The sequence below is a fragment of the Asterias amurensis genome, chromosome 11 (assembly GCF_032118995.1).
Source record: "Asterias amurensis chromosome 11, ASM3211899v1".
Classification (NCBI taxonomy): Eukaryota; Metazoa; Echinodermata; class Asteroidea; order Forcipulatida; family Asteriidae; genus Asterias; species Asterias amurensis.
This window is the reverse complement of record NC_092658.1, coordinates 20,341,850-20,369,689: the sequence shown is the minus strand read 5'-3', so window position 1 is coordinate 20,369,689 and position 27,840 is coordinate 20,341,850. Positions and strand designations below refer to the sequence as shown.

Below are 27,840 nucleotides of genomic sequence, written 5' to 3'. Positions count from 1 at the left end.
TTTTGTTAACTGTAAAAAACAGTGTTCCTCACTTTAAGTGCCCTAACAATAACATAAAATAAAATAACATATAATATCTGTGTCAAAAATTAGCTCAATTGGTCATGGAAGTTACAACAAAATAATGAAGGAAAACAAATCACCCTCATACTGCATGAAAGTTTAACTTTAGATGACTGAGAAAGGCTTCACATACTCTGAAGCCTAAAATTTTGTTGGGTGAAAAAGTAAGCCCTTTCTCTAAAACTACACAAAACCTTGTTAGAAATTACACACTGTTTTAAAAAAAACAGTGTGTAATTTCTAACAAGGTTTTTTCAACATCCTTTTTACCAAGTAAATTTTTATGGTCATTAATTTTTCAGAGTAACCAAAGGTGTTACTTCCCTTAAAGGCATGAACATATTTGGTAATTGTCAAGGACCAGTATTCTCACTTGGTGCAGGTGCATCCCAACATAATAATGCATAAATTAACAAATTTGTGATATTTTGTTACTCAATTGGTCATCAAAGTAACACAGTTGCAAAGCAAGACCACAGTGCTTCAGAGGGAGCCGTTTCTCCCAATGTTTTATACCATCAACAGCTCTCCATTGCTCGTTACCAAGCAAGTTTTTGAGCAACAATTATTTTGAGCAATTACCAAATAGTGTCCAGTACCTTTAAGGTAAAAATGAGTCTGGACGGAGTTGTATGTGATACAGCACCACAGTTGTAAAGTGGTATTCTCAAAGTAAACAGAGTGACACATTTATTACCATAACAGGGAAGTTGTTGAAATAAAACATTAACCAAAATAGAACTTGACAATTCAATGTCTTGTTAGTTGCTGTTCACTTGAAATTTTATGAAACTTTTCACTATTTGATTTCCTATAGAAGTATCCTACTTGGAAATAAGTGCAACACCAAAGATGTTTGTATACTAATTGTTGTTACAATATGTTTGTCCAAATATTACAGATGTGATGCAAGCAAGCTAAATGAGTCGTTTAAACATTAAAGTAAAATTTGCTGATGGATTTTCAATTTAAACTGCAAGCAAGCTAAATGAGTCGTTTGTCGGAGAGAAAAAAGCCCTTAGGCCAACAGGGGTTAATTTATAAAACTCTTTTCGTTGTTAATTTAAATGCCACAATATTATTTTATATTGGCATTCACCAATTTCTTTTTCGATAAAATATCAACTAAAATGGGTCAAAATAAGCATTAAAATAAAATTTGCTGATGGATTTTCAATTTAAACTCCCATTTTTCAGTTTTATTCTCTCGCATTTATTGGTATTTCTATTTTTGAAACTTTTGAAGCAAAGGTGGTATCAACATTGGGTTCTAACCATAGAGTTATATATAAGAACTAGAGGGCGCACTTGCCTATATACGCGCTCCGGTTGGCGTAGGTGGCCATTTTCTAAGTTGACAAAACTCAGGCATCTCACAGCGTGTGTTTGTGCGGCCATTTTGTAAGTTGAACAAACAGCTTCGCGTGAGCGTTCAATAAAAAAAACTCAAACGTGTATTTCATATTCAACGCGCGTGCAGAATGACGGGCTTGTCATCTTGCGGTCCCGTGGCATTTGTGCACGAAGCATCACTCGTGCGCCCTCTAGTTCTTATATATAACTCTATGGTTCTAACAGTACTAAAGCAGAGATTATGCTCTTTTAAAAATGTATAACAATAATAATTAATTACCAGGGTCAACAAACGACTTATTTTGTTTGATCGCATCAAAAATAATTCAACTGAAAATACATATTACATTACTGTTATAACGTTTCTAATGACAATGCAAAAAAAAAAGAACAAGTGAACATCAGAAACAACAAGTCATGGAAGCAGATCTTCGTATGTAAACAGTACAATGTCATCAATTCTGCTTTAAAGACAGCGGACACTATTGGTAATTGTCAAAGACTAGTCTTATTCTCACTTGGTGTATCTCAACATATCCATAAAATAACAAACCTGTGGAATTTGAGCTCAATTGGTCATCGAAGTTGTGAGATAATAATGAAAGAAAAAAAGACCCTTGTCACACAAAGTTGTGTGCTTTCAGATGCTTGATTTTGAAACCTCAAAAATCTAAATCTGAGGTCTCAAAATCAAATCCGTGGAAAATTACTTGGTGATCCCCGGAGCGTTCTAGGCTATGCCTCGGGAAAATAGAACGCTCCGGGGATCACCTTGGTAGTTTTAACCATAGCACTCGAAGCAGTCAATATTTGTATACTATCAACCTCTCCCCATTATTAGTAATCAAGAAAGGTTTAATGCTAACAATTATTTTGAGTAATTACCAATAGTGTCCACTGTATTTAAAACATGTTACATTTAAAAGTTATAGAAATGAGACTTTGAAAGCAGAAACAGAAACATTTCTATCAAACTATCCGACTTGAGGACTTTTGTAAGCTTATGTTGCATTTTTACTTGGTTCATCCCTAGTTCAATGTGTCTCAAAATATCAGCAAAAAAATACAAAACCTAAACCTCATGCAAGAAATGTTTTAAGCAATGCTCATCCTAAAGTTGTCAGTGTTTGATAAAATTGCCTCCATTTCTTTGCTAAAATCGGAGTAGTTCTTATACGTGCTAGGAAGTTCCAAACAGGGGCCACACGCATGAGCAATTGGTCTCCGTGCCAAACCGTCTAACTTTGTAAATATGATCTCAATTGCCTTTGTGGGAGCCGTGTCAGAGCCAGTCAAAAAGTGCAAAAACTTCCGAAGTGACTGTTCGGGGAGGGATCTCACAAACTCCTTTAGATATCTGAGACTGCGCTCTTGAGCTTCGTTCATAACCTTGCACTGGAGCATTTTCACAACCTTTTGAGTCGTGGGTTTTTTCTCTTCATACAAGTTCAAAACGGATTGGACCGACGGGAGCAAGTCAGCCCACTCGTCGAAAGCAGCTTCAGCCATTGTCTTCATTGCATAGAATGGTCTTTGAATGAGTTCCAAGTGGGCCACTTGAAGGAGTACAGTTCTCAACCTGGACTGTGTCGGAATGCTACGGCAACCCATACTGTATAAGAAGTCAGTGAGTTGTGCATTGTCTTTTGGCTCTGTATCACTTCTCAACACCATCTTGACTAGGTTGCTGTCACTGGAGCAAAGGTATGCCAAGAATGATTTCTCAAGAATCTCTGGTGAAATCTTGCCTTCCCCATGAATGAGGCCTATTATGAAAGCCTCGCTGAATTGTAGGGGAAAATACTGATGATCTATGTATCCTTTGAGAAGGATCCTCCCAATGGCCTTCCATTCTTCCTTTATCCAATTTGCTGTGATGACGGGGACCCGACCTGCTTCACCTTTCGATGCACATTTGAAGAACTCCTCCCAAAAGGAACAATAAGCGTCTCGAGAAACGCCGTCGCAATCTATGCCTCTTTCATTGACAAAAGAAGTTTCTATCTCTTCGAGAATAATGTATGGATCTTTGAAATGAGCAATCATTTCTTCCATAATGTTAGCCCGATGAATGCGTAAGTATGTCAGGCCGTCAGCGGGAGGAGTTGTACTTCTTGGTGTAATATCAGCTTGTACATTGATGCTGGGCTCACTTACACGTGGGGGTTGTTCTGGCATAGGAATCTCTCGATGCAGTTCTACGTCCATTTCTGAAACTGGCAAAGTGTCTTCTCCCGCACCAAGTTCCTGTGTTCTGGATCGATCCATTGTTGAGGTGTTGGATATGAGCTACCTACACGCTGTCTTCTTTGATCCTTTTACATCCTAAAAAGACAACAAATCAAACCAATATCAAATGATCGTTTGAACACACAGCTTTTTCTCTTCCATATGTTAACAACTGTTGCGTGCTTAGCTGCGCTGTTTTAAACCATTAATATTTATTACATTATTTAATTTTGTAAAAGTTGACTGATGACCACCCCCCCCCCCATCCTTCAACGACCCTTCACCAGTGAGTTTAAAGCATGCAGGCTAGGCAGATGTATCCCCCTGTCTTGTTTTCAAGGTATTGTGCCTTTTTCTTTGAATTGGAAAACAAAAATAATGATGCCATATACCAACTGATGCCCTAATTACCTTCATTTTTTTCATAAGAAGTTTGCAAACATAATAAATATTAAAACTTGATGGACATTGAAATTTTCACACCACACACCGATCTTCGATGACTTTAGACATTAAGAAATAGATTCTTTTGAGTGAATGGTATTTCAAACAGTATCATTCACTCTAATGAAAAAGGAATGAATGAACAGCATTACTTAATGCTTTTCATTCATGCTTCACATTCTGGTATTTATATCTTGTATTTAGCAATAAAAACGGCAGTTACTGCCCGTTTTCAAACCCTGCATTTTTTAGACAATGAATTATAGCCGTCCAAAGTAGTAAATTATGATAAAGGTTTTGCTAATGATTCGCAGTGCCATAAAATTGGTAGTGCTGGAGGACCTACTTAGCCAAAAAGGGGGCTCTTCGAGAGGAATTGGAATAGGGTTTGAAGAAAAATATGACCCTTTAAGTGGCTTTGCCAATGGTGGGGCATAAATATGGGAATTAATGTGTAGTGAAGAGGTCTTCAACTAGTGGTTTAATGCCAACGAGGCCTGGATCTTGATAACTTCATCGAGACAAAGTCGAGGTAAATTATCAAGAACCAGGGGTTGATTTCACAAAGAGTTTAGGACTAGTCCTAACTTAGGACATGTCATAGGAGATATACACATTGCATGGATAGTCCTAAGTAAGGATGAGTAACTAGTCCTAACTTGAGATAAGACTAGTCCTAACTCTTTGTGAAATCCACCCCTGGCCTCGGTGGGTTTAAACCATTAGTTGAAAACCGAGTCAACACACTTTGATTCCCATTCATAAATACCTTTAGTCAAAAGTGAAATAAATTCAAAAATTATAACTGTTAAATGATTTCTTTCAACACAACACCCCTCTAGCTATGAAATGGTAAAGCCCTCCGCCGCCCTCGGGTAAACAACTCCTGATAAGGGAATGCTGTGCGCGTCACGCGTATTGCGTGATGTGGCACAACTGTTTCAGCCGTTGCTCTCGACCAATAGGAATGAAGAAACTGTCGTAAAAGAACAGGTGCAAGGTCGCGTGTCACGCCCATGGATTAACACTTTTTCACAGTCATAAACAAAGGTTTATACACACCCACGTGAGCACTCTCCACCAATAGGAATACCGAAACTGTCTGAGGTATTCACGAATGTTTGTTTTGTAATTTTGAGCCACAAAATAACACGTTTTTTAGTGTCCGATATAAAGGCCTCCTGGATCAGTGTACTCTACTTTTAAAACATCTTTCCAACCATGCATTTTATAAAAAACGGTTATAAACACTTTTTATAGACCAACTCGCCCGATCCAAGGCAACGTGTTCCTTTAATGACACATTCTTGTTGCTATCAATTGACCATCAGAATAGAGTGTTTTACTTTAAAGGGACACGTCGCCTGGGATCTGACAAGTTGGTATATTTACCTTTAATGTTTTTTTAACAAATGCATATGATTAGAAAAATTTTAGTAGAACATAATGAGCCTCACAAATATGCCTCCAAATTGCGTGGTTCCCTTTTACTTCGCAAACTAACAAGGCCAACCATTTTGTGGAGTATAAAATTTGATTCCACAAGCTGACATGTTGTCTAGTTTGTAGACATAAGAAAAACTATGCAAACATTTGGCATATTAGTGTGCATTGATATACTTTCAAACATCTTTCTTTATTAATATTGTTTATTTGACCCATACAAACAAACCAAAGTTACAGTAGCACAAGAAAGAACATTAACAGAAACGTGTATTCTGAAAAGAACTGTCCTGCTTTTTAACGTTTACCAGGGCGGATGGTTTAGAAAATAGACTGGACTACTACTTTAGCTTATAGGATATTAATTAACTGTACTGCCGTGGAGTCAGTTCTGAATTGATCTCAACAATGGAAACCATGCATTTTATAGAGGGTTACAACCGCTTTTCATAAGATCGGTAATATTTTGAAGTTATATGAGAATGTTGTCTAACCTCTATTCTCTCTATGAGCAGATAAACAGCAGGAAGATAACAACAAAAGAATCCTTTTCCCGTTGTCTTCTTCTTTCTGAGAGTAACTGGATGATGATGAACCTTGACATGTGATCTGAAAGTAACAAAGAAACAATACTTCTCATTAAGAACCCTCTCGTTAGTGACAAACTCTGATGATTTGGTCAATGTTTGTTTTTTTTGGCAAGTACCAGCATTTGCTTAACTTCAAACATACAACATTTGTCGCTCATGCCACAACACAATGTATTATCCACCGAAGCCAAAGCTCTGTGTTTTCTGAAAATCGAGTAAAGTTGAACTTTCAAACTGCTGTTTTGGAGCATGCCTTTGGACCAGGGCCCAATTTCATTAGGCTGTTAAGCAGAAATTACTGCTTGACAAACATTTAAGCATAAAAATTAATTGTGAGGCATCAGTCACAGCAGTATGAATTTAATTAGGTACCCGTAATTTAGGCTGATAACCTGTTTCTGTTAAGCAATGCTTTTCTGTTTTTTGCCTTCCATGGTTTACGAGCCCCATCTGCCCTGGTTTAAAAAAAGAGTTCCTTCTTCTATAGATGGGCTGCCTCACACGGCTGATGAGCCTCACCTGCCCATAGAGCAATCTGGTTTTGTGGCGCCAGAGTTCCGCCTACACACCTCTGCCCACTGTTCGCAACAGGGATCGGCACGGGAAGCCGGGCAGTAGGAGTTTGACTAGGAGAGGCTATTTGAGACGCTGGCCGTATAGAATGTTTCATGGGTGAGCAGTTCCTAAATACTTCACACACATTCTGGCCATTCCTAGTCCTTTGACCCCCAAAAAGTAAACGTGTTTTGCATCATTCACGGAGTTTAAAAGCGGTAGCAAAAATATCACTTAACATGCCATTATAAGGAAAATGTTTAGTTTTGGTATCAATTGATTGACTAGTCGATTCTAGTCAAGATTGGTTCTTTGAGAACTGCTTGCCAGTATCACAGAGTAGATTCCTCTTGGTGGATCGATCCGAACTTGAGTATTTTCCATTCCTTCATTATATTCCCGTATTCTCAAGCCCTTGCTATTATAGGGTTTTGTTTGGTAGAGTGCCAGTCTACCTACTACCGCAGAGTAGGATCTCTTAGAGGATTGTGTGGACTTCTTGCTACTAATTTCACTGCCTCGGAGTGAGTTTTTATTCCTTCATTATATTCTTGATTCTCAAGCCCTTGCTATTATAGGGTGTTTGTTTGGTAGAGTGCCAGTCTACCTACTACCGCAAAGTAGGATCTCTTAGAGGATCGTGTGGACTTCTCGCTACTAATTTCACTGCCGCGGAGTGAGTTTTTATTCCTTTATTATATTCCCGTATTCTCAAGCCCTTGCTATAATAGGGTTTTGTTTGGTAGAGTGCCAGTCTACCTACTACCGCAGAGTAGGATCTCTTAAAGGATCGTGTGGACTTCTCGCTACTAATTTCACTGCCTCGGAGTGAGTTTTTATTCCTTTATTATATTCCCGTATTCTCAAGCCCTTGCTATTATAGGGTTTTGTTTGGTAGAGTGCCAGTCTACCTACTACCGCAGAGTACAATCTCTTAGAGGATCGTGTGGACTTCTCGCTACTAATTTCACTGCCGCGGAGTGAGTTTTTATTCCTTTATTATATTCCCGTATTCTCAAGCCCTTGCGATAATAGGGTTTTGTTTGGAAGAGTGCCAGTCTACCTACTACCGCAGAGTAGGATCTCTTAGAGGATGGTGTGGACTTCTCGCTATAAACTTCACTGCCTCGGAGTGAGTTTTTATTCCTTTATTATATTCCCATGTTCTCAGCCCTTGCTATTATAGGGTTTTGTTTGGGAGAGTGCCAGTCTACCTACTACCGCAGAGTAGGATCTCTTAGTGGATCCAGTGGACTTCTCGCTATAAACTTCACTGCCGCGGAGTGAGTTTTTATTCCTTTATTATATTCCCGTATTCGCAAGCCCTTGCTATTATAGGGTTTTGTTTGGAAGAGTGCCAGTCTACCTACTACCGCAGAGTAGGTTCTCTTAGTGGATCCAGTGGACTTCTCGCTATAAACTTCACTGCCTCGGAGTGAGTTTTTAATCCTTTATTATATTCCCGTATTCGCAGCCCTTGCTATTATAGGGTTTTGTTTGGTAGAGTGCCAGTCTACCTACTACCGCAAAGTAGGATCTCTCAGCGGATCGTGTGGACTTCTCACTACTAATTTCACTGCCGCGGAGTGAGTTTTTATTCCATTATTATATTCCCGTATTCTCAAGCCCTTGCTATTATAGGGTTTTGTTTGGGAGAGTGCCAGTCTACCTACTACCGCAGAGTAGGATCTCTTAGTGGATCCAGTGGACTTCTCGCTATAAACTTCACTGCCTCGAAGTGAGTTTTTAATCCTTTATTATATTCCCGTATTCGCAGCCCTTGCTATTATAGGGTTTTGTTTGGAAGAGTGCCAGTCTACCTACTACCGCAGAGTAGGATCTCTTAGAGGATCCAGTGGACTTCTCGCTATAAACTTCACTGCCTCGGAGTGAGTTTTTATTCCTTTATTATATTCCCATATTCTCAAGCCCTTGCTATTATAGGGTTTTGTTTGGGAGAGTGCCAGTCTACCTACTACCGCAGAGTAGGATCTCTTAGTGGATCCAGTGGACTTCTCGCTATAAACTTCACTGCCGCAGAGTGAGTTTTTATTCCTTTATTATATTCCCGTATTCGCAAGCCCTTGCTATTATAGGGTTTTGTTTGGAAGAGTGCCAGTCTACCTACTACCGCAGAGTAGGTTCTCTTAGTGGATCCAGTGGACTTCTCGCTATAAACTTCACTGCCTCGGAGTGAGTTTTTAATCCTTTATTATATTCCCGTATTCGCAGCCCTTGCTATTATAGGGTTTTGTTTGGTAGAGTGCCAGTCTACCTACTACCGCAAAGTAGGATCTCTCAGCGGATCGTGTGGACTTCTCACTACTAATTTCACTGCCGCGGAGTGAGTTTTTATTCCATTATTATATTCCCGTATTCTCAAGCCCTTGCTATTATAGGGTTTTGTTTGGGAGAGTGCCAGTCTACCTACTACCGCAGAGTAGGATCTCTTAGTGGATCCAGTGGACTTCTCGCTATAAACTTCACTGCCTCGAAGTGAGTTTTTAATCCTTTATTATATTCCCGTATTCGCAGCCCTTGCTATTATAGGGTTTTGTTTGGAAGAGTGCCAGTCTACCTACTACCGCAGAGTAGGATCTCTTAGAGGATCCAGTGGACTTCTCGCTATAAACTTCACTGCCTCGGAGTGAGTTTTTATTCCTTTATTATATTCCCATATTCTCAAGCCCTTGCTATTATAGGGTTTTGTTTGGGAGAGTGCCAGTCTACCTACTACCGCAGAGTAGGATCTCTTAGTGGATCCAGTGGACTTCTCGCTATAAACTTCACTGCCGCAGAGTGAGTTTTTATTCCTTTATTATATTCCCGTATTCGCAAGCCCTTGCTATTATAGGGTTTTGTTTGGAAGAGTGCCAGTCTACCTACTACCGCAGAGTAGGTTCTCTTAGTGGATCCAGTGGACTTCTCGCTATAAACTTCACTGCCTCGGAGTGAGTTTTTATTCCTTTATTATATTCCCGTATTCTCAAGCCCTTGCTATTATAGGGTTTTGTTTGGTAGAGTGCCAGTCTACCTACTACCGCAGAGTACAATCTCTTAGAGGATCGTGTGGACTTCTCGCTACTAATTTCACTGCCGCGGAGTGAGTTTTTATTCCTTTATTATATTCCCGTATTCTCAAGCCCTTGCGATAATAGGGTTTTGTTTGGAAGAGTGCCAGTCTACCTACTACCGCAGAGTAGGATCTCTTAGAGGATGGTGTGGACTTCTCGCTATAAACTTCACTGCCTCGGAGTGAGTTTTTATTCCTTTATTATATTCCCATGTTCTCAGCCCTTGCTATTATAGGGTTTTGTTTGGGAGAGTGCCAGTCTACCTACTACCGCAGAGTAGGATCTCTTAGTGGATCCAGTGGACTTCTCGCTATAAACTTCACTGCCGCGGAGTGAGTTTTTATTCCTTTATTATATTCCCGTATTCGCAAGCCCTTGCTATTATAGGGTTTTGTTTGGAAGAGTGCCAGTCTACCTACTACCGCAGAGTAGGTTCTCTTAGTGGATCCAGTGGACTTCTCGCTATAAACTTCACTGCCTCGGAGTGAGTTTTTAATCCTTTATTATATTCCCGTATTCGCAGCCCTTGCTATTATAGGGTTTTGTTTGGTAGAGTGCCAGTCTACCTACTACCGCAAAGTAGGATCTCTCAGCGGATCGTGTGGACTTCTCACTACTAATTTCACTGCCGCGGAGTGAGTTTTTATTCCATTATTATATTCCCGTATTCTCAAGCCCTTGCTATTATAGGGTTTTGTTTGGGAGAGTGCCAGTCTACCTACTACCGCAGAGTAGGATCTCTTAGTGGATCCAGTGGACTTCTCGCTATAAACTTCACTGCCTCGAAGTGAGTTTTTAATCCTTTATTATATTCCCGTATTCGCAGCCCTTGCTATTATAGGGTTTTGTTTGGAAGAGTGCCAGTCTACCTACTACCGCAGAGTAGGATCTCTTAGAGGATCCAGTGGACTTCTCGCTATAAACTTCACTGCCTCGGAGTGAGTTTTTATTCCTTTATTATATTCCCATATTCTCAAGCCCTTGCTATTATAGGGTTTTGTTTGGGAGAGTGCCAGTCTACCTACTACCGCAGAGTAGGATCTCTTAGTGGATCCAGTGGACTTCTCGCTATAAACTTCACTGCCGCAGAGTGAGTTTTTATTCCTTTATTATATTCCCGTATTCGCAAGCCCTTGCTATTATAGGGTTTTGTTTGGAAGAGTGCCAGTCTACCTACTACCGCAGAGTAGGTTCTCTTAGTGGATCCAGTGGACTTCTCGCTATAAACTTCACTGCCTCGGAGTGAGTTTTTATTCCTTTATTATATTCCCGTATTCTCAAGCCCTTGCTATAATAGGGTTTTGTTTGGTAGAGTGCCAGTCTACCTACTACCGCAGAGTAGGATCTCTTCAAGGATCGTGTGGACTTCTCGCTACTAATTTCACTGCCTCGGAGTGAGTTTTTATTCCTTTATTATATTCCCGTATTCTCAAGCCCTTGCTATTAGAGGGTTTTGTTTGGTAGAGTGCCAGTCTACCTACTACCGCAGAGTAAGATCTCTTAGAGGATCGTGTGGACTTCTCGCTATAAACTTCACTGCCTCGGAGTGAGTTTTTATTCCTTTGCTATTGTTAAGTAGAGTCCCTACTACCGCAGAGTAGATTCTCTTAGTGGATCGTGTGGACTTCTCGCTACTAATTTCACTGCCGCGGAGTGAGTTTTCATTCCTTTATTATATTCCCGTATTCTCAAACCCTTGCTATTATAGGGTTTTGTTTGGTAGAGTGCCAGTCTACCTACTACCGCAGAGTAGGATCTCTTAGAGGATCATGTGGACTTCTCGCTATAAACTGCACTGCCTCGGAGTGAGTTTTTATTCCTTTATTATATTCCCGTATTCTCAAGCCCTTGCTATTATAGGGTTTTGTTTGGTAAAGTGCCAGTCTACCTACTACCGCAGAGTAGGATCTCTTAGAGGACCGTGTGGACTTCTCGCTATAAACTGCACTGCCTCGGAGTGAGTTTTTATTCCTTTGCTATTTAAGTAGAGTCCCTACTACCGCAGAGTAGGTTCTCTTAGTGGATCGTGTGGACTTCTCGCTACTAATTTCACTGCCGCGGAGTGAGTTTTTATTCCTTTATTATATTCCCGTATTCTCATGCCCTTGCTATTATAGGGTTTTGTTTGGTAGAGTGCCAGTCTACCTACTACCGCAGAGTAGGATCTCTTAGAGGATCGTGTGGACTTCTCGCTACTAATTTCACTGCCTCGGAGTGAGTTTTTATTCCTTTATTATATTCCCGTATTCTCAAGCCCTTGCTATTATAGGGTTTTGTTTGGAAGAGTGCCAGTCTACCTACTACCGCAGAGTAGGATCTCTTAGAGGATCGTCTGGACTTCTCGCTACTAGTTTCACTGCCGCGGAGTGAGTTTTTATTCCTTTATTATATTCCCATATTCGCAAGCCCTTGCTATTATAGGGTTTTGTTTGGTAGAGTGCCAGTCTACCTACTACCGCAGAGTAGGATCTCTTAAAGGATCGTGTGGACTTCTGGCTATAAACTTCACTGCCTCGGAGTGAGTTTTTATTCCTTTATTATATTCCCGTATTCTCAAGCCCTTGCTATTATAGGGTTTTGTTTGGTAGAGTGCCAGTCTACCTACTACCGCAGAGTAGGATCTCTTAGAGGATCGTGTGGACTTCTCGCTATAAACTGCACTGCCTCGGAGTGAGTTTTTATTCCTTTGCTATTGTTAAGTAGAGTCCCTACTACCGCAGAGTAGGTTCTCTTAGTGGATCGTCTGGACTTCTCGCTACTAATTTCACTGCCGCGGAGTGAGTTTTTATTCCTTTATTATACTCCTGTATTTTCAAGCCCTTGCTATTATAGGGTTTTGTTTGGTAGAGTGCCAGTACGTCTACCTACTACCGCAGAGTAGGATCTCTTAGAGGATCGTGTGGACTTCTCGCTACTGATTTCACTGCCTCGGAGTGAGTTTTTATTCCTTTACTATATTCCCGTATTCTCAAGCCCTTGCTATAATAATAGGGTTTTGTTTGGTAGAGTGCCAGTCTACCTACTACCGCAGAGTAGGATCTCTTAGAGGACCGTGTGGACTTCTCGCTATAAACTGCACTGCCGCGGAGTGAGTTTTTATTCCTTTGCTATTTAAGTAGAGTCCCTACTACCGCAGAGTAGGTTCTCTTAGTGGATCGTGTGGACTTCTCGCTACTAATTTCACTGCCGCGGAGTGAGTTTTTATTCCTTTATTATATTCCTGTATTCTCAAGCCCTTGCTATTATAGGGTTTTGTTTGGTAGAGTGCCAGTCTACCTACTACCGCAGAGTAGGATCTCTTAGAGGATCGTGTGGACTTCTCGCTACTAATTTCACTGCCGCGGAGTGAGTTTTTATTCCTTTATTATATTCCCATATTCTCAAGCCCTTGCTATAATAGGGTTTTGTTTGGTAGAGTGCCAGTCTACCTACTACCGCAGAGTAGGATCTCTTAGAGGATCCAGTGGACTTCTCGCTATAAACTTCACTGCCGCGGAGTGAGTTTTTATTCCTTTATTATATTCCCGTATTCTCAAGCCCTTGCTATTATAGGGTTTTGTTTGGAAGAGTGCCAGTCTACCTACTACCGCAGAGTAGGATCTCTTAGAGGATCCAGTGGACTTCTCGCTATAAACTTCACTGCCGCGGAGTGAGTTTTTATTCCTTTATTATATTCCCGTATTCTCAAGCACTTGCTATTATAGGGTTTTGTTTGGTAGAGTGCCAGTCTACCTACTACCGCAGAGTAGGATCTCTTAGAGGATCGTGTGGACTTCTCGCTATAAACTGCACTGCCTCGGAGTGAGTTTTTATTCCTTTGCTATTGTTAAGTAGAGTCCCTACTACCGCAGAGTAGGTTCTCTTAGTGGATCGTGTGGACTTCTCGCTACTAATTTCACTGCCGCGGAGTGAGTTTTTATTCCTTTATTATATTCCCGTATTCTCAAGCCCTTGCTATTATAGGGTTTTGTTTGGAAAAGTGCCAGTCTACCTACTACCACAGAGTAGGATCTCTTAGAGGATCGTGTGGACTTCATGCTATAAACTTCACTGCCGCGGAGTGAGTTTTTATTCCTTTATTATATTCCCGTATTCTCAAGCCCTTGCTATTATAGGGTTTTGTTTGGTAGAGTGCCAGTCTACCTACTACCGCAGAGTAGGATCTCTTAGAGGATCCAGTGGACTTCTCGCTATAAACTTCACTGTCGCGGAGTGAGTTTTTATTCCTTTATTATATTCCCGTATTCTCAAGCCCTTGCTATTATAGGGTTTTGTTTGGTAGAGTGCCAGTCTACCTACTACCACAGAGTAGGATCTCTTAGAGGATCGTGTGGACTTCATGCTATAAACTTCACTGCCGCGGAGTGAGTTTTTATTCCTTTATTATATTCCCGTATTCTCAAGCCCTTGCTATTATAGGGTTTTGTTTGGAAGAGTGCCAGTCTACCTACTACCGCAGAGTAGGATCTCTTAGAGGATCCAGTGGACTTCTCGCTATAAACTTCACTGCCGCGGAGTGAGTTTTTATTCCTTTATTATATTCCCGTATTCTCAAGCCCTTGCTATTATAGGGTTTTGTTTGGTAGAGTGCCAGTACGTCTACCTACTACCGCAGAGTAGGATCTCTTAGAGGATCGTGTGGACTTCTCGTTACTGATTTCACTGCCTCGGAGTGAGTTTTTATTCCTTTATTATATTCTCGTATTCTCAAGCCCTTGCTATTATAGGGTTTTGTTTGGTAGAGTGCCAGTCTACCTACTACCGCAGAGTAGGATCTCTTAGAGGACCGTGTGGACTTCTCGCTATAAACTGCACTGCCGCGGAGTGAGTTTTTATTCCTTTGCTATTTAAGTAGAGTCCCTACTACCGCAGAGTAGGTTCTCTTAGAGGATCGTGTGGACTTCTCGCTACTAATTTCACTGCCGCGGAGTGAGTTTTTATTCCTTTATTATATTCCCGTATTCTCAAGCCCTTGCTATTATAGGGTTTTGTTTGGTAGAGTGCCAGTCTACCTACTACCGCAGAGTAGGATCTCTTAGAGGATCGTGTGGACTTCTCGCTATAAACTTCACTGCCGCGAAGTGAGTTTTTATTCCTTTATTATATTCCCGTATTCTCAAGCCCTTGCTATTATAGGGCTTTGGTTGGAAGAGGGTCAGTCTACCTACTACCGTAGAGTGGATCCAGTGGACTTCTCGCAATCCAAAAAGACACAATAGGAAACAGTTTAAGAGATATTTAATGGCCACCTAACTCACCGATCTGATGTGCCTAGTCGCGTAGAGTGCTCCGTTCCTCAAAGGGCCTCGTCTGGATCATGGCAACCTATTTTGGGAATAAAAGTTTATTAACATTACAATAACATAAAATAGGTAATAGTATAAGAGATATTTAATGGCCTACCTAACTAGAACCGATCGATTTGTGTAGCCGCGAAGCCGCGAAGAGCGCTCGATACATCAAAGGGTCTCGTCCTGATTGACAAAACAAAGAAAATGGTTAGTAACCAGGGAAGACGAGGGAACTTCGGATCATGGCAACCTGTTTTGGGAATAAACGTTTGTTAACCTTACAATAAGATAAAAAATAATATAGGAGATATTTTAGGCCTACATAACAAAAACTGATCGATTTGCTTAGCGGCGTAGAGCACTCGATACATCGAAGGGCCTCATCCTGATTGACAAAACAAAGAAATTGGTTAGTAACCGGGGAAGACGAGGGAAACCTGTTTTGGGAATAAACGTTTGTTAACATTACAATAAGATGAAATAGGTAATAGTATAAGAGATATTTTAGGCCTACCTAAATAAAACCGATCGATTTGGTTAGCCGCGAAAAGCGCTCCAGTTCATCGAGGGGCCTAATTGTTGACAAATGGTTACCAACCAAGGTAGACCTAATTGGTCCAAGTTCACACAACCATGGCCATTTTTAGATGAGGTTTAGTGACTTCCGCCAGACAATCTATTCCCCAAATAATGGGTTGGAGAAGAGCGAAGGATCCATAGAAAATGAGTTGATGCTGAGAAAACAGATGACTGCGATCCATTGAAAGTGAGTTGATGCTGAGAAAACAGATGACTGCGATCCATTGAAAGTGAGTTGATGCTGAGAAAACAGATGACTGCAATCCATAGAAAGTGAGTTGATGCTGAGAAAACAGACGACTGCAATCCATAGAAAGTGAGTTGATGCTGAGAAAACAGATGACTGCGATCCATAGAAAGTGAGTTGATGCTGAGAAAACAGATGATTGCGATCCATAGAAAGTGAGTTGATTCTAAGAAAACAGATGACTGCGATCCATAGAAAGTGAGTTGATGCTGAGAAAACAGATGACTGCGATCCATAGAAAGTGAGTTGATGCTGAGAAAACAGATGACTGTGATCCATAGAAAGTGAGTTGATGCTGAGAAAACAGATGACTGCAATCCATAGAAAGTGAGTTGATGCTGAGAAAACAGATGACTGCGATCCATAGAAAGTGAGTTGATGCTGAGAAAACAGACGACTGCAATCCATAGAAAGTGAGTTGGTGCTGAGAAAACAGACGACTGCAATCCATAGTAAGTGAGTTGGCCACGTCATTACCACGGAGGACTCAATAAATAAATAACATTAAATAGTAGTTTATTCTTTATATAAGGTTTTACATAAAATCTCAAAATGCTTTACATTCACAAGATAACAGGCAACCAACAAATCAGTAAGCAAGTAATTATTTAATTGTATACAAATGAAGAGAAACTCCAGGGTCGTATGTAAAATTTATAATTGTGTTCATTTATATCGTGCCCAACTTCCATTAAATGTACATGTACACAAGCGCATACACAGGTGCATAATTTTTATTTCTTTTAAATGTTTAAAATTTACAACAGGAAAAGGTGAGGTAACACAACAATCCATAAAAATGTAATACAAGATCCATACAGGACTTTCCAATTAGTAAAATTGTATAACATTAAGACATTTAAAGTTTGTAATCCTACTTAACACTGAGACAGAAAGACATTGGCACATTGTGTTTTATTGTTCAATTTATTGATGACATAAATACACTTGTATTATCATTATTAAAATAAAATGTGGAGAAAAACAAGTGGAGAAAAAAAAAAATGCAATTTGGAAGCGAAGACAATTAACACATACATGGCCACTAAGGATATTAAAGTTTATCTGAAACACAAGTTCACGATTTTATTTCACACTGTCAGACCCATCCCACAAAAATTACTACTAGAAGTTATTTATCTGTGACAGTTACATGGTTACACAGTTAACTGACCTATCTTTCTGGTAAATCTTTACATTTCTGTTTTGTTTCTTTTGCGTGTAATAATAATAATATTTGAGTTTATATAGCGCTTTTTCAAACTATTACCCCTGGTCACTGGGCCTTAATTCACTCCTTAAACCATCTCAGCTGCCTGGAGAGTATACAGCCTCGTGCAACAAATGCGCTACTCGGCTAAAACAATCACAAGAACCATCTCTGCCCTCACAGGTACCCATTTACCCCTGGGTGAAGAGAAGCAATAATGGTTAAGTGTCTTGCTCAGGGACACACGTGTCACGACCGGGATCAATGAACATGCTTAACAGCATACCTCATTCCACGAAATGAGCTTCCTTAACAACGAATATGGCACACGTCGTACGTTTGCCGTGACCCTAAATGGTTCGTGTACGTACATCATAAAAAATAAATAAGTATTTTGCTTTTATGCAAATCACTTGTACCATGCCTCCATGGAAATACCCAACATAGTCCTTCAAAGTATAAAATACGCGCAGCGCACAGCATGCATATAATTCTATTGATCGGTAAACAATGTCAACAGGCTATTATTACAAATTGAAACCGATGATTGTCTTTACTGACAATCATCGACATCCCTATCTACAACACCATGGTAAGATTCATACCATTTGAATGAAATATTGACGTTAAAAAGAACACCAACAGCTAATTATGTAAGTAAAACGTGATTTGGGGCACACATACCATAGACGGTGGTATGATACAGATTACTAACATGGATAATAAATGTTGGCGCTCTCCCATCCAGTGACGTTGTGTCTGTTGACTTGTCGTAAATTGAAACATGTATTGTATTAATACGATTCCAATTATTGTAACTGTGCTGTACTATTTCCACCGTTGTTATAATAAACATGGTGTTGATGGGAAATAGTTTATCCAGGAAATGTGACCCTTTAAGACCAAGTTGGTCTGTATGTGAACGAAAATGTTTTCGAGATTTAGGATATTTTTGCAGATCCTTGGGTAGCGATATTCAATACGGCAATAGCCAATGTAAACCGTTAAATGCTTAAATAAATTTATTAACAGCGACTTTGGTTGTTTACATAGCACAACAGTACCTGTTTGCAATAATGACCGTGGGGGCAGAACAAAAACAAATTAATTCATTAGCTGATCACTGTGATTTGATTTGATTTTAGTTTACTTTGATAAAAACGTGTCAAAAATACATACACAACTTCAACGGGAGAAAAGACAATAAATAAGATAAATTAATTAAAATACGCACTGCACACAGCATCCATATAAAATTACTAATGATCATTAAAAATGTCAACAGGCTCGATACAAATTAAAATCGACGAATTGGAATCGATTGTCTTCACGGACAATCATCGAAATCCCTAGTTACAACACTATATTTTTTATATGGTAAACATGTATACCATAAGTGAATAATTGCCTAACATTTAAGGACACGTACAGCTCATTCTGTGTGCAAAAGACGTTTTGGTGCGTGCGTACCATTGACAGTGGTTTGACACAAATTACTACCACCGATATTCAATACGGCCATGTTAACCGTTATATGCTTATATAAATAAGGTGAAGAGGTTTTCAGCTCGTAGTTTAATCCCAACGAGGCCTGGTTCTTGTTAACTTTACCGAAACAAAGTCGAGGTAAATTATCAAGAATGAAATGGTAAGGCCCTCCCCCACCCTTGGGTAAACAACTCCTTATAGGGAATGCTGTGGGTGTCGCGCATATTGCATGATGTGGCACAACTCTCCCGGCCGGTGCTCTCGACCAATAGGAATGAAGAAACTAACGTTTAAGCACAGTTGCGAGCAGGCGTGTCACGCCCATGTTTCAACACTTTTTACCGGTTATAAACAAAGGTTCATACACACCCGCGAGACGCGCTCTCCACCAACAGGAATAGCGAAACTGTCCGAGGTATTTATGAATTATATAAACAGCGACTTTGATTTATTACACAACACATGTAGACCTACCACAATATATTTGCAATAATGACCGCGGTAGAACGAATTCATTTAAAATCGATTACAGTTCTACAAAAACTCTGACACTCGAGGGCACCCTGCCCTGAACAACATTGATATGGTTTGATTTCATTAAAATTTATTCAGATAAACACATGTCAAAAATAAATACACAACTTCAACAGGAGAAAAGACGAAGAAATAAGATAAATTAAATTAGAACATGATAAAAATATGGTACTAACATATCCAAGGAAACCTAAAGCCAATACCTAAGGCTTAGTTTCAATGGGGTCCTTATGACATACCATGGCCATGGAGGTAGAAACCCCCATGGAAATACATAAATGCTCCCAAAAAGTACCACGCAGCATGCCATACAACTACTATTGATCATTAAAAGTGTCAACATGCTTCAATACAAATAGAAACCTACGAATTGGAACCGATTGTCTTCAGTGACAATCATCAACATCCCTATTTACAACACCATGGAAACGGACACCATAACTAAGTGATTATTAACGTTTAAAAAGAAGAGCCACAGCTCTTTACGTATGCAACAAGTTTTGAGGCACGCGTACATAGACAGTGGTTTGACACTGGTTACAACCACCGATATTCAAAACGGCGATATTATCGAAAACAATAATGACCGTGGTAGAACAAATCTGTTGTCCACTGGTCACAGTTCTATAACAACTCTTAACACTTGAAGGGCAACTGCCTGCCAAGAACAACACTATGATTAGATTTGATTTGAATTTATTTGGGATAAAAACTTGTCAAAAATACATACACAACTTCAACGGGAGCAAATGCAGAGTAATAAGATAATTAAATTAAAACACAATTAAAATACGGCACACACACATCCAATGATTACCTAATAAAGCCAATATCTAAGGCCTAGTTCCTTTGGAGTCCCTATGAAATACCATGCCCATGAAGGTAGAAACCTTCATGGAAATACCTAACATGGTCCTTGAAAGTATAAAATACGCACGGCGCACAGCATGCATATAAAATAAGTATTGATCATTAAAAATGTCAAAAGGCTACAATACAAACTGAAACCGAAGAATTGGATCCGATTGTCTTCACTGACAATCATCGACATCCCTTTCTACAACACCATGCAAACATACACCGTATACGTGAATAATAATGGTTAAAAATTACACCTACAGCTCATTTTGTATGCAAAACACGTTTTGGTGCATACTATAGACAGAGGTTTGACACAGATTACTACCACCGATATTTAATACGGCCATGTAAACCGTTACGCTTATACTAAGTATTAACAGCTACTTTGATTTATTACATAACACATAGACCAACTACAGTCGACTCCTGTTAATACGAGGTCCGGCGGACTGGCCCAATTTCCTCGTATTATCCAAACCTCGTCTTAAACGCAACGCGCTAAATATAGATACACACGTCATCATTGTGCATACACACAACACGTGTACGTGCATATACACTTGTACACAACACGTGTACGTGATTAACATGTACATGTACTTGTACATGTTTGCTGAGACCATGGTAGAAAAAATTCATTATCCACTGATCAAAGTTCTGTACAAACTCTTACACTCGAGGACCCCCTGCCCAGAACAACACTGTGATTTTGTTTGATTTTATTTGAATTTATAAATAAAAACACGTCAAACAAACACACACAATTTCAACAGGAAAAAATGTGTAGAAATAAGATAAACTAAATTAGAACTTGATAATTATATGACACAAACATATCAAAGGATAGGCTAAAGCCAATATCTAAGGCTTATTAATATTTCCATAGGGGTCCCTATGAAATACCATTGAGGTATCATGCCCATGGAGGGAGAAACCTCCATGAGAGTTAACGTAGGCCCTACACAGCTACCAATTGGAACCGATTGTCTTTGCTGACAATCATCGACACCCCTATCTATAACACCATGGTAACATATATACCATACAAGTGAATATTAACAATTAAAAAGGACACCTACAGCTCATATGCAAAACACGCGCGTGGTCCGCGCAGACCATGGACAGTGGTTTAACACAGATTACTACCACCTTGATTCAGTACGGCGATGTAAACCCTTACGCTTATAATAAATATTAACAGCGATGTTGATTTATTACATAACTCATGTGTAGACCTACTACAACAAGTACCTGTTTGCAATAATGACCGTGGTAGAACAAATTAATTATCCACTTATTACAGTTCCTTACAAACTCTTACAATATTGAGGGCACCCTGCCCAGAACAACACTGTGACTAGATTTGATTTGATTTGATTTAAATTTATTCGGATAAAAACATGTAAACAAAATACATACATAATCAACAAGAAAAAAGACAAAGAAATAACATAAATTGAATTAGAACATGATAAAATAATATGGTACAATTACAAACATATCCAATGATACCCTAATTATATAAGGCCAAAATAAGGCTTATTATGGAGTTATTAATATTTCAATTGGGGTCCCTATTAAATACCATGCCCATAGACTAGAGGCAGAAACCTCCAAAGTTAAAGTAGGCCCTACACACCGCGCAGAGCATGCCTATTATTACCAGTAACCATGGAGCAATATTACACACCTATTGACCATTACTGTCAATCAATAGGCTACCCCGTACGATACAAATTGAAACCCACGCCATTGGAACCGATTGTCTTCACTGACAATCATTAACATCCCTATCTACACCACCATGGTAAACATACCTTATTAGTGAAAATTAACGTTTATTACAGTATACTTAGTGTCCTTTTTAGCTCCGGAATATATGACGACCGAGACCTCCACAAGATGACTTGAATCGCGGGACGAAGCCTCTTTACGGCGCGGGAAGAGGCGCCGCAAGCGACAACCAATTTCCATTGTCCCGTGGATCCCCTACACGTTCTGCGTACCAAATTCGTTCAAGACCACAGGGTACAATTTCGAAGCTCTGTTTATCGCCGAATTATGCGCTTATCGCCAAGAGTCCGCTCTTTTTTTATGCACATAAACATAGCCACTGTAGTGTTTTATTAAGGGGATTTTTTCCTTTCCAAATCGACTTAAAAAGATACCTTCTGAAAGAAAATAAGGCTTTTTTTTGAGGATGGCAAATCTATGCTACCACCGAAGAAAACATCTTCGGGGACGAATCTCCTGCCACAGCGGTTCTCAAGTGATGAATGAAAGAATCCCTTGAGTGAAACAGTTGATAAACAAACTAAAAAGTGCCTTGAACATGGAATTCACCATCCCATACTTATACTATAGTTGTTTTGTTTTTCAACAAAAACAACACAATTTTGTATAGAAGCGATCTGTTTTTGGTATTTTTTTTTATAGTTTTCCAACCTGGGTTGGCAGTTGCAACTCTGCAGTGGCGTCACTAAGGGGGGGGACACGCCCCCACCAATTCGATGTCAGCCCCCCCCCCCCCCCGGATGCCCCCACCCCCACTTGATACTGGATAGGAGATCACGTGATGTGGGGGGGGGGATGCCCCACCCATTCGATGTCAGCCCCCCCCCCCCCCCGGATGCCCCCCCACCCCCACTACTGGATAGGAGATCACGTGATGTGGTTGCTTTGGACTTCTATGGCTTGCCGATATATGGGGGGAATTTTAAACATTTAGAGTGAACGAAATATTTTTGTTTGCAGACTGTAATAAATTCTGGTAGTCCATTTAGGAGAAAATACAACAGATGGGTTTCCTATCTCCTCAAATCAAACATGGCTGGACCCAATTTCATAGAGCTGCTAAGCACCAAAATTTGCTTAGCATGAAATTTCTTTCTTCATAAAAACAGGATTATCGACTAAATTTCCAAATGCCCATGTCTAATACCAAGATCGGAGCAATAAGCTAGCTATTTCCTTCCCAATGGGCTTAATTTAAGTAATTTACATTTTAAAGTGAAAAATCTATAATGAGAGTCCTGAGACCTTCCTCCTCATAATATGCTGACCGGCCGGCTCCAAGACAGTAAATCAACCAACTATAAATTATTATCGTTTAAATACCTCATTATAATAAAATTTTAAAAAAGAGTGCATCTCAACTTTTAAAACAAAATTAACTGTGCCAACATTAGTTACAGTAAAAAGAAAGAAAAAAAGGAAATTGTCAAGTAAGAAAAAAAATCTTGGCAGCGGTGGGATTCGAACCCACGCCATCGAAATGACTGGTGCCTTAAACCAGCGCCTTAGACCGCTCGGCCACGCTACCCTCATGAATGATCAAGTGACTTCAAGGTATATAAAGTAATTAGTTACATAATCGTAATTGTACCTGACATTATTTTTTATACTCTGATCAATATGTTGTTATAAAACTAAATATTATTTCCTTCTAGAAAGCGTTAAAGTTAGATCTCACAAAACAAATCACGTTTGAACCCTTTTATTTAAACTGTAATAATCGATAGTGCTACTAATACTATTGCCCACCCAAAATCGACACTCAATTCATCCCATCCCGCATCCGCACTGCACACACAAAGTACACACGGAAAGAGGGAGAGTACGTGCAATACACTACACAACAGCCATATGTCTTTGGCGGCCGAACCACAATTTTACGTAACTTTGTCTATGGTTTATAAGCCACAATGTTGAGACAAATTTCTAGAACGTTAGTCCAGACACACAGAACATTGTCAAGATCATGTGTAAGTGGAGAAAGCTACAAAAGCGCCTACAATCTTGAGAGATTGTACCCGAATAGTATCGTTGATGTCACCGTCGGAGTTGATAGATTTCAGGAACACGTGAGGGCGCCCTTTTAAACTTGTTATTTTTGGTGTATTTTTGTATTTTATTAATGTTATTTGCTAGATATTTTGAGTGATATGTTATCAATTCGGTTAAAAAATCTAGTTAATTTTAAATAGTTTATTCCCCTCCTAATTGCTTTTCTCAACGAGGGGCTTAAATTTAACAAGATAACCCAATTGCTGTGATTTTTTTAATTGGTCAATACTTTTTCATTTTGATTATTTATTATTTTATGATTAATGACATGAGAGATTCAGCATATTTTCCCTTTACTAGGGGACCTTTTTGCAAAATTCCCATGAAGTTAAGGTACTGTCTGACAAGAAACTTGGAACATGATACATTTATTTGCCGAAAAAAACACATAAATAAATTGCATTGATTGATTGATCAGTTAGTTGATTGGTTTATAAAACTGTCTTTGTTTTGTTTTTCTCTAGAGCACAAACTTAGATGAACATTTTGATGGACATATACCTGTAGGTAAGTTCCATTCAGTGGGGTCTTTATTATGTCATAATTTAAATTAAATTTAATTAAATGTCCCAATATTCAAAACAGAAAATCAAATAGTAAGTTATGTATCGTGCTACTACTAGCCCCACCTGTGTGGCCAAGGATAGCTGTATCATGGGGCTAGTGTATCATTCAGTTCAGGCACCCGACTCCTATTAACTTGTTCACTAAGTGTCTTGTTCAAGCTGCGATGATCGAAAATATCTGGTCCCTGATGACCCTGTTTTTAAAACCAGGGTTCAACAGTGTTGATCCCCATAGGCGTAGTACCGGTAATGAAAGTAAGATTTGAAACTTTGCAAGGGGGAATACAATCATGTGAGGTTTGGGGTGTGCCTTGTGTTGAGTAGCGGTTGTTCTAAGTAGAAAGAACTGATGGTATTGACAGCTTTCATGTTTCAATCAGTATGCTCTGAGCATCTTCGGGAGGAAAATACTTGTTGGCCCGTCGACTGGGGCTGAACCGAAGAAGGAGGAGCAGAGAATTACCCCCCCCCCCCCACCTCCCATAACCACCCCATGATGCTCAGTCTGCATGGCCCAATTTCATGGCTCTGCTAACCGTAAGCACAGAATCGACGCTTACACGGAAGCAGGGAATTCTGTGCGTACTGCAAGCGTATTTCATGGGTTAGTGGCGAATTTTGGCTTTTGCGCGTGCATACTCCACGTTACTAGGCATTCTGCGCTTGCACGTAAGTGCAGAATTCGGCAGTAAGCAGGGCCATGAAATTGAAATTGGACCCGTTGTTTTCTTTATTATAAAGTGAAGATTTTGACTAAAAAACAAATTTTCTTTTATTTCAGGCAAGCTGACGGTCAAATACAGCTGCAGTAGCGGAGCAGGTGGCCAGAATGTAAATAAAGGTATGAACTGTTGCCATTCAGTCGCGCCAAATAAAAAAATATCCTGAAGTCTGTTTCAAGTCTGTGTCTGTTTTTTAAAAGACCTAAAACTTCACTTATTGGATATAAAAACAAGTGTCAAAATATTGATGTAAATTATGAATTACCATTCCACAGTTCAAACTAAGGCTGATGTCAGGTTTCACATAGGGTCAGCAGACTGGCTGCCGGTGCATATACGACAGCAAATTCAAGAAAAGGTAAACAAGTCTCCCTGTTGTTTTTAGGAAATCGTGCTTGGGTTTGAAAGAGCACAATATATGCCATGTTTTCAGAAATGGTGTTACTACATGTATGTTTATAATCAATTGATTAAGGGAACATGCCCTGGGTGTATTTGAGGTACAAGCATTTATGCTTCCTTTTTAAAAGGGCAGGGGCGTAAGGCAAAAAGGCACAAGGGCCTTGGTAAAGGGAACCCTATGAGGAAATCGTAAATTTCTACTGGAGATTTCAAGGTCACCAAGGCAATGACCAGGGGCACGGAGGCAACAACCAGGGGGCACAGAGGCAATGACCAGGGGCATGGAGGCAATCGCCTTTTTTGCCTCTGTGAAGTATCAGGACTGGAGGTTGTCTAAGGTTTTGCCATGGAAAGATACATTAAGATTATTAATTTTTTTTTTTTGTAATACAAAAATAGTGGTGTTGTGTAACAACTTTATATTAAGATCGATTTGCTGTGATGAAAACTATTGAAGAGATAGGTTCATAAATTGTGTATTTTTACAATTGAATGATATGCAAGTGCCTGGAACAGACCATGGTACACAGATAAACATCAAAGACATCTAGTTGGTAAGACACTGCTTTAGAATTGCAAGGGTCGTGGGTTCGAATCCCACCCAAGTAATATGCCTGTGATATTTTGTTCACAGGACTCGGGAAAGTACTGAGTATACAGTGCTAACAAACATCGGTGCATATGGGCAAAAACCAAAAATTAACATCAAAGACATTATTTGTATTTATCTATTTTGTTGTTGATGTCTCTCTTGAAGAAAAAGACAAAGATAAACAGTAAAGGCGAGCTAATCGTCACATCGGAGAGAACGAGATCACAGATCACAAACTTCTCCGACTGCCTTCAGAAGATCCGAGATATCATTGAGGAAGTTCAAAGGAAACCCAAAGAGCCAACAGAAGACGATAAAGCTGTTGTAAGAATGAGGTCAGTGTTAGTAAGAAGTGAGATTTGTTTTTAAAAGTAAGACCATAATGTACTCCTCTTCATCCAGGAGTACAAATAGACTGTGCAAGTCTCACGCGAGTTCAAACATTTTGTGAACACTTTGGTCCCACGTTTATTGCTTAAACGAGTGAAGGAAACAAACTTACGCATAGAAACGAGTCAAATTGTTTGACTATATGCGCAAGACTTGAGCAGTCTAGAGCCGCATCTATACAAATACACTACTGTGCCTTTTGTTAAGAATTTGTTTCTCTTTCTTTACAGAGTGGAGCGAGCAAACAGAGAGAGACTAAAGAATAAGAAGATACACTCCGCCACCAAGAGTGATCGCAGGGTCATGTTTGATTAACTCTTAATTAGACATCAATCTGATCATTTATCCCTGGGTCCAATTGCATAGAGTTGCTTAAGCAGAAAATAATTCTGACAATTTTTTGCTAAGTAAAAATAAACAGGTTATCAGTCACAATGTGTTACATTTGGCATTGTTTTTTTTTACTGGTAACTTGATTCTGATAAGCATAATTCAAGTAAGATACTTTTTACGCTTCAACAGCTCTATGGAATAAGGCTTTGTGCGGTGTTCAAAAAAAACTTTTCCTCGCTTCTGCCTAGTGTACATTTTTAGGGTTGTTTTACTTTTGAAAATACTATTGTAAAAATGAAACCCTGACTTGTTAAAGGAAAGACAACAAACAAAGGTTCTCAAAACACGCACCAGGATTTGTTGTTATCTCTCGAAAAAAAAAGAGTGTTCTCTTCAGTGGTAAGCATTCACCTGTGCATGCTTTAAAATGTAAAATGAAATGTTGGGGTAAATAAACACGTCAGCCGTCCAATTGCCTGCCAAAACAAAAGGACATTCCAAAGTTGTCCTGGATGTATGTAAGCATCTGTCAAGTTTTGGACAATTTTGGAAATAAAGAAAACCCAGATTTGGTTAAGTAGAAAATTATGCCGAATAATTTCTTGCTGTTTTGTGCTTGGCTTCTTTTTGTACTCCAGCAACCCTGTGCCATTTTGAAAGCTCCTTGAACCCAAGGAAGCCGGTTACCAATAAACTTGTGAAGTATCCCAGGCATAGTGTAGCTCAATCTGTGCCTAATTTCATAGAGCTGCTAAGCAACTTAGCATGAAATTGATAAAAACATGATTACCAACCAAATTTCAATTTGTTGCATTTTCCATGTTACGGGTATTCAGCTGTTGTTTGCCTATCCTGAAAATCACGTGGATATTTGGTTGGTAATCCCGTTTTTATCAAGGAGGAAATTCCATGCTAAGCAAATTTTTGTGCTTAGCAGCTCTATGAAATTGGGCCCAGTTCAGAATAACAAAAGAAGGTTGTTCATTTAAATGCTGGCCTTGTATTTATATATCAAAGTCAGCAACACA

General features: G+C 39.5%; 2 protein-coding genes and 1 non-coding gene across 5 annotated transcripts; 1 reads left to right on the top strand and 2 right to left on the bottom strand.

Annotated features, from left to right (window-relative positions):
• Window positions 1-295: 295 nt before the first annotated feature.
• On the bottom strand, window positions 296-21,920 carry LOC139944615 (uncharacterized). Of its 3 annotated transcripts, none has more exons than XM_071941671.1 (4): window positions 21,807-21,920; window positions 15,010-15,076; window positions 6,027-6,141; window positions 296-3,741 (listed from the first exon to the last, which is right to left on the bottom strand). In XM_071941671.1, the coding sequence occupies exon 4, from the start codon at window positions 3,682-3,684 to the stop codon at window positions 2,512-2,514; it is 1,173 nt and encodes a 390-aa protein (XP_071797772.1). In that variant the 5' UTR covers window positions 3,685-3,741; window positions 6,027-6,141; window positions 15,010-15,076; window positions 21,807-21,920; the 3' UTR covers window positions 296-2,511. The 3 variants fall into 3 exon arrangements, with proteins under 3 accessions (XP_071797772.1, XP_071797771.1, XP_071797773.1); XM_071941670.1 differs by having other exon boundaries at window positions 21,779-21,901; XM_071941672.1 differs by lacking the exon at window positions 21,807-21,920 and adding an exon at window positions 15,557-15,642.
• Window positions 21,921-23,201: 1,281 nt separating this feature from the next.
• On the bottom strand, window positions 23,202-23,283 carry Trnal-aag (transfer RNA leucine (anticodon AAG)). Its single transcript has one exon. It is a non-coding gene; the product is annotated as a tRNA-Leu (tRNA).
• A 268-nt stretch (window positions 23,284-23,551) lies between these two features.
• LOC139944430 (large ribosomal subunit protein mL62-like) lies at window positions 23,552-27,727 on the top strand. The gene is made up of 6 exons (XM_071941447.1): window positions 23,552-23,824; window positions 24,272-24,314; window positions 25,155-25,214; window positions 25,371-25,453; window positions 26,255-26,424; window positions 26,710-27,727. Exons 1-6 carry the CDS (start codon window positions 23,666-23,668, stop codon window positions 26,792-26,794), a joined length of 600 nt encoding a protein of 199 aa, XP_071797548.1. The 5' UTR covers window positions 23,552-23,665; the 3' UTR covers window positions 26,795-27,727.
• Window positions 27,728-27,840: the final 113 nt, after the last annotated feature.

What these genes read in the sequence shown, in the direction of transcription:
- LOC139944615 (XM_071941671.1), bottom strand. Translation starts at nt 3,684, where the DNA reads ATGGATCGATCCAGAACACAGGAACTTGGTGCGGGAGAAGACACTTTG.
- LOC139944430 (XM_071941447.1), top strand. Translation starts at nt 23,666, where the DNA reads ATGTTGAGACAAATTTCTAGAACGTTAGTCCAGACACACAGAACATTG. An exon ending in TGATGGACATATACCTGTAG is followed by an intron (nt 24,315 to 25,154) that starts GTAAGTTCCATT and finishes CTTTTATTTCAG; the next exon opens with GCAAGCTGACGGTCAAATAC. An exon ending in AAAGCTGTTGTAAGAATGAG is followed by an intron (nt 26,425 to 26,709) that starts GTCAGTGTTAGT and finishes CTTTCTTTACAG; the next exon opens with AGTGGAGCGAGCAAACAGAG.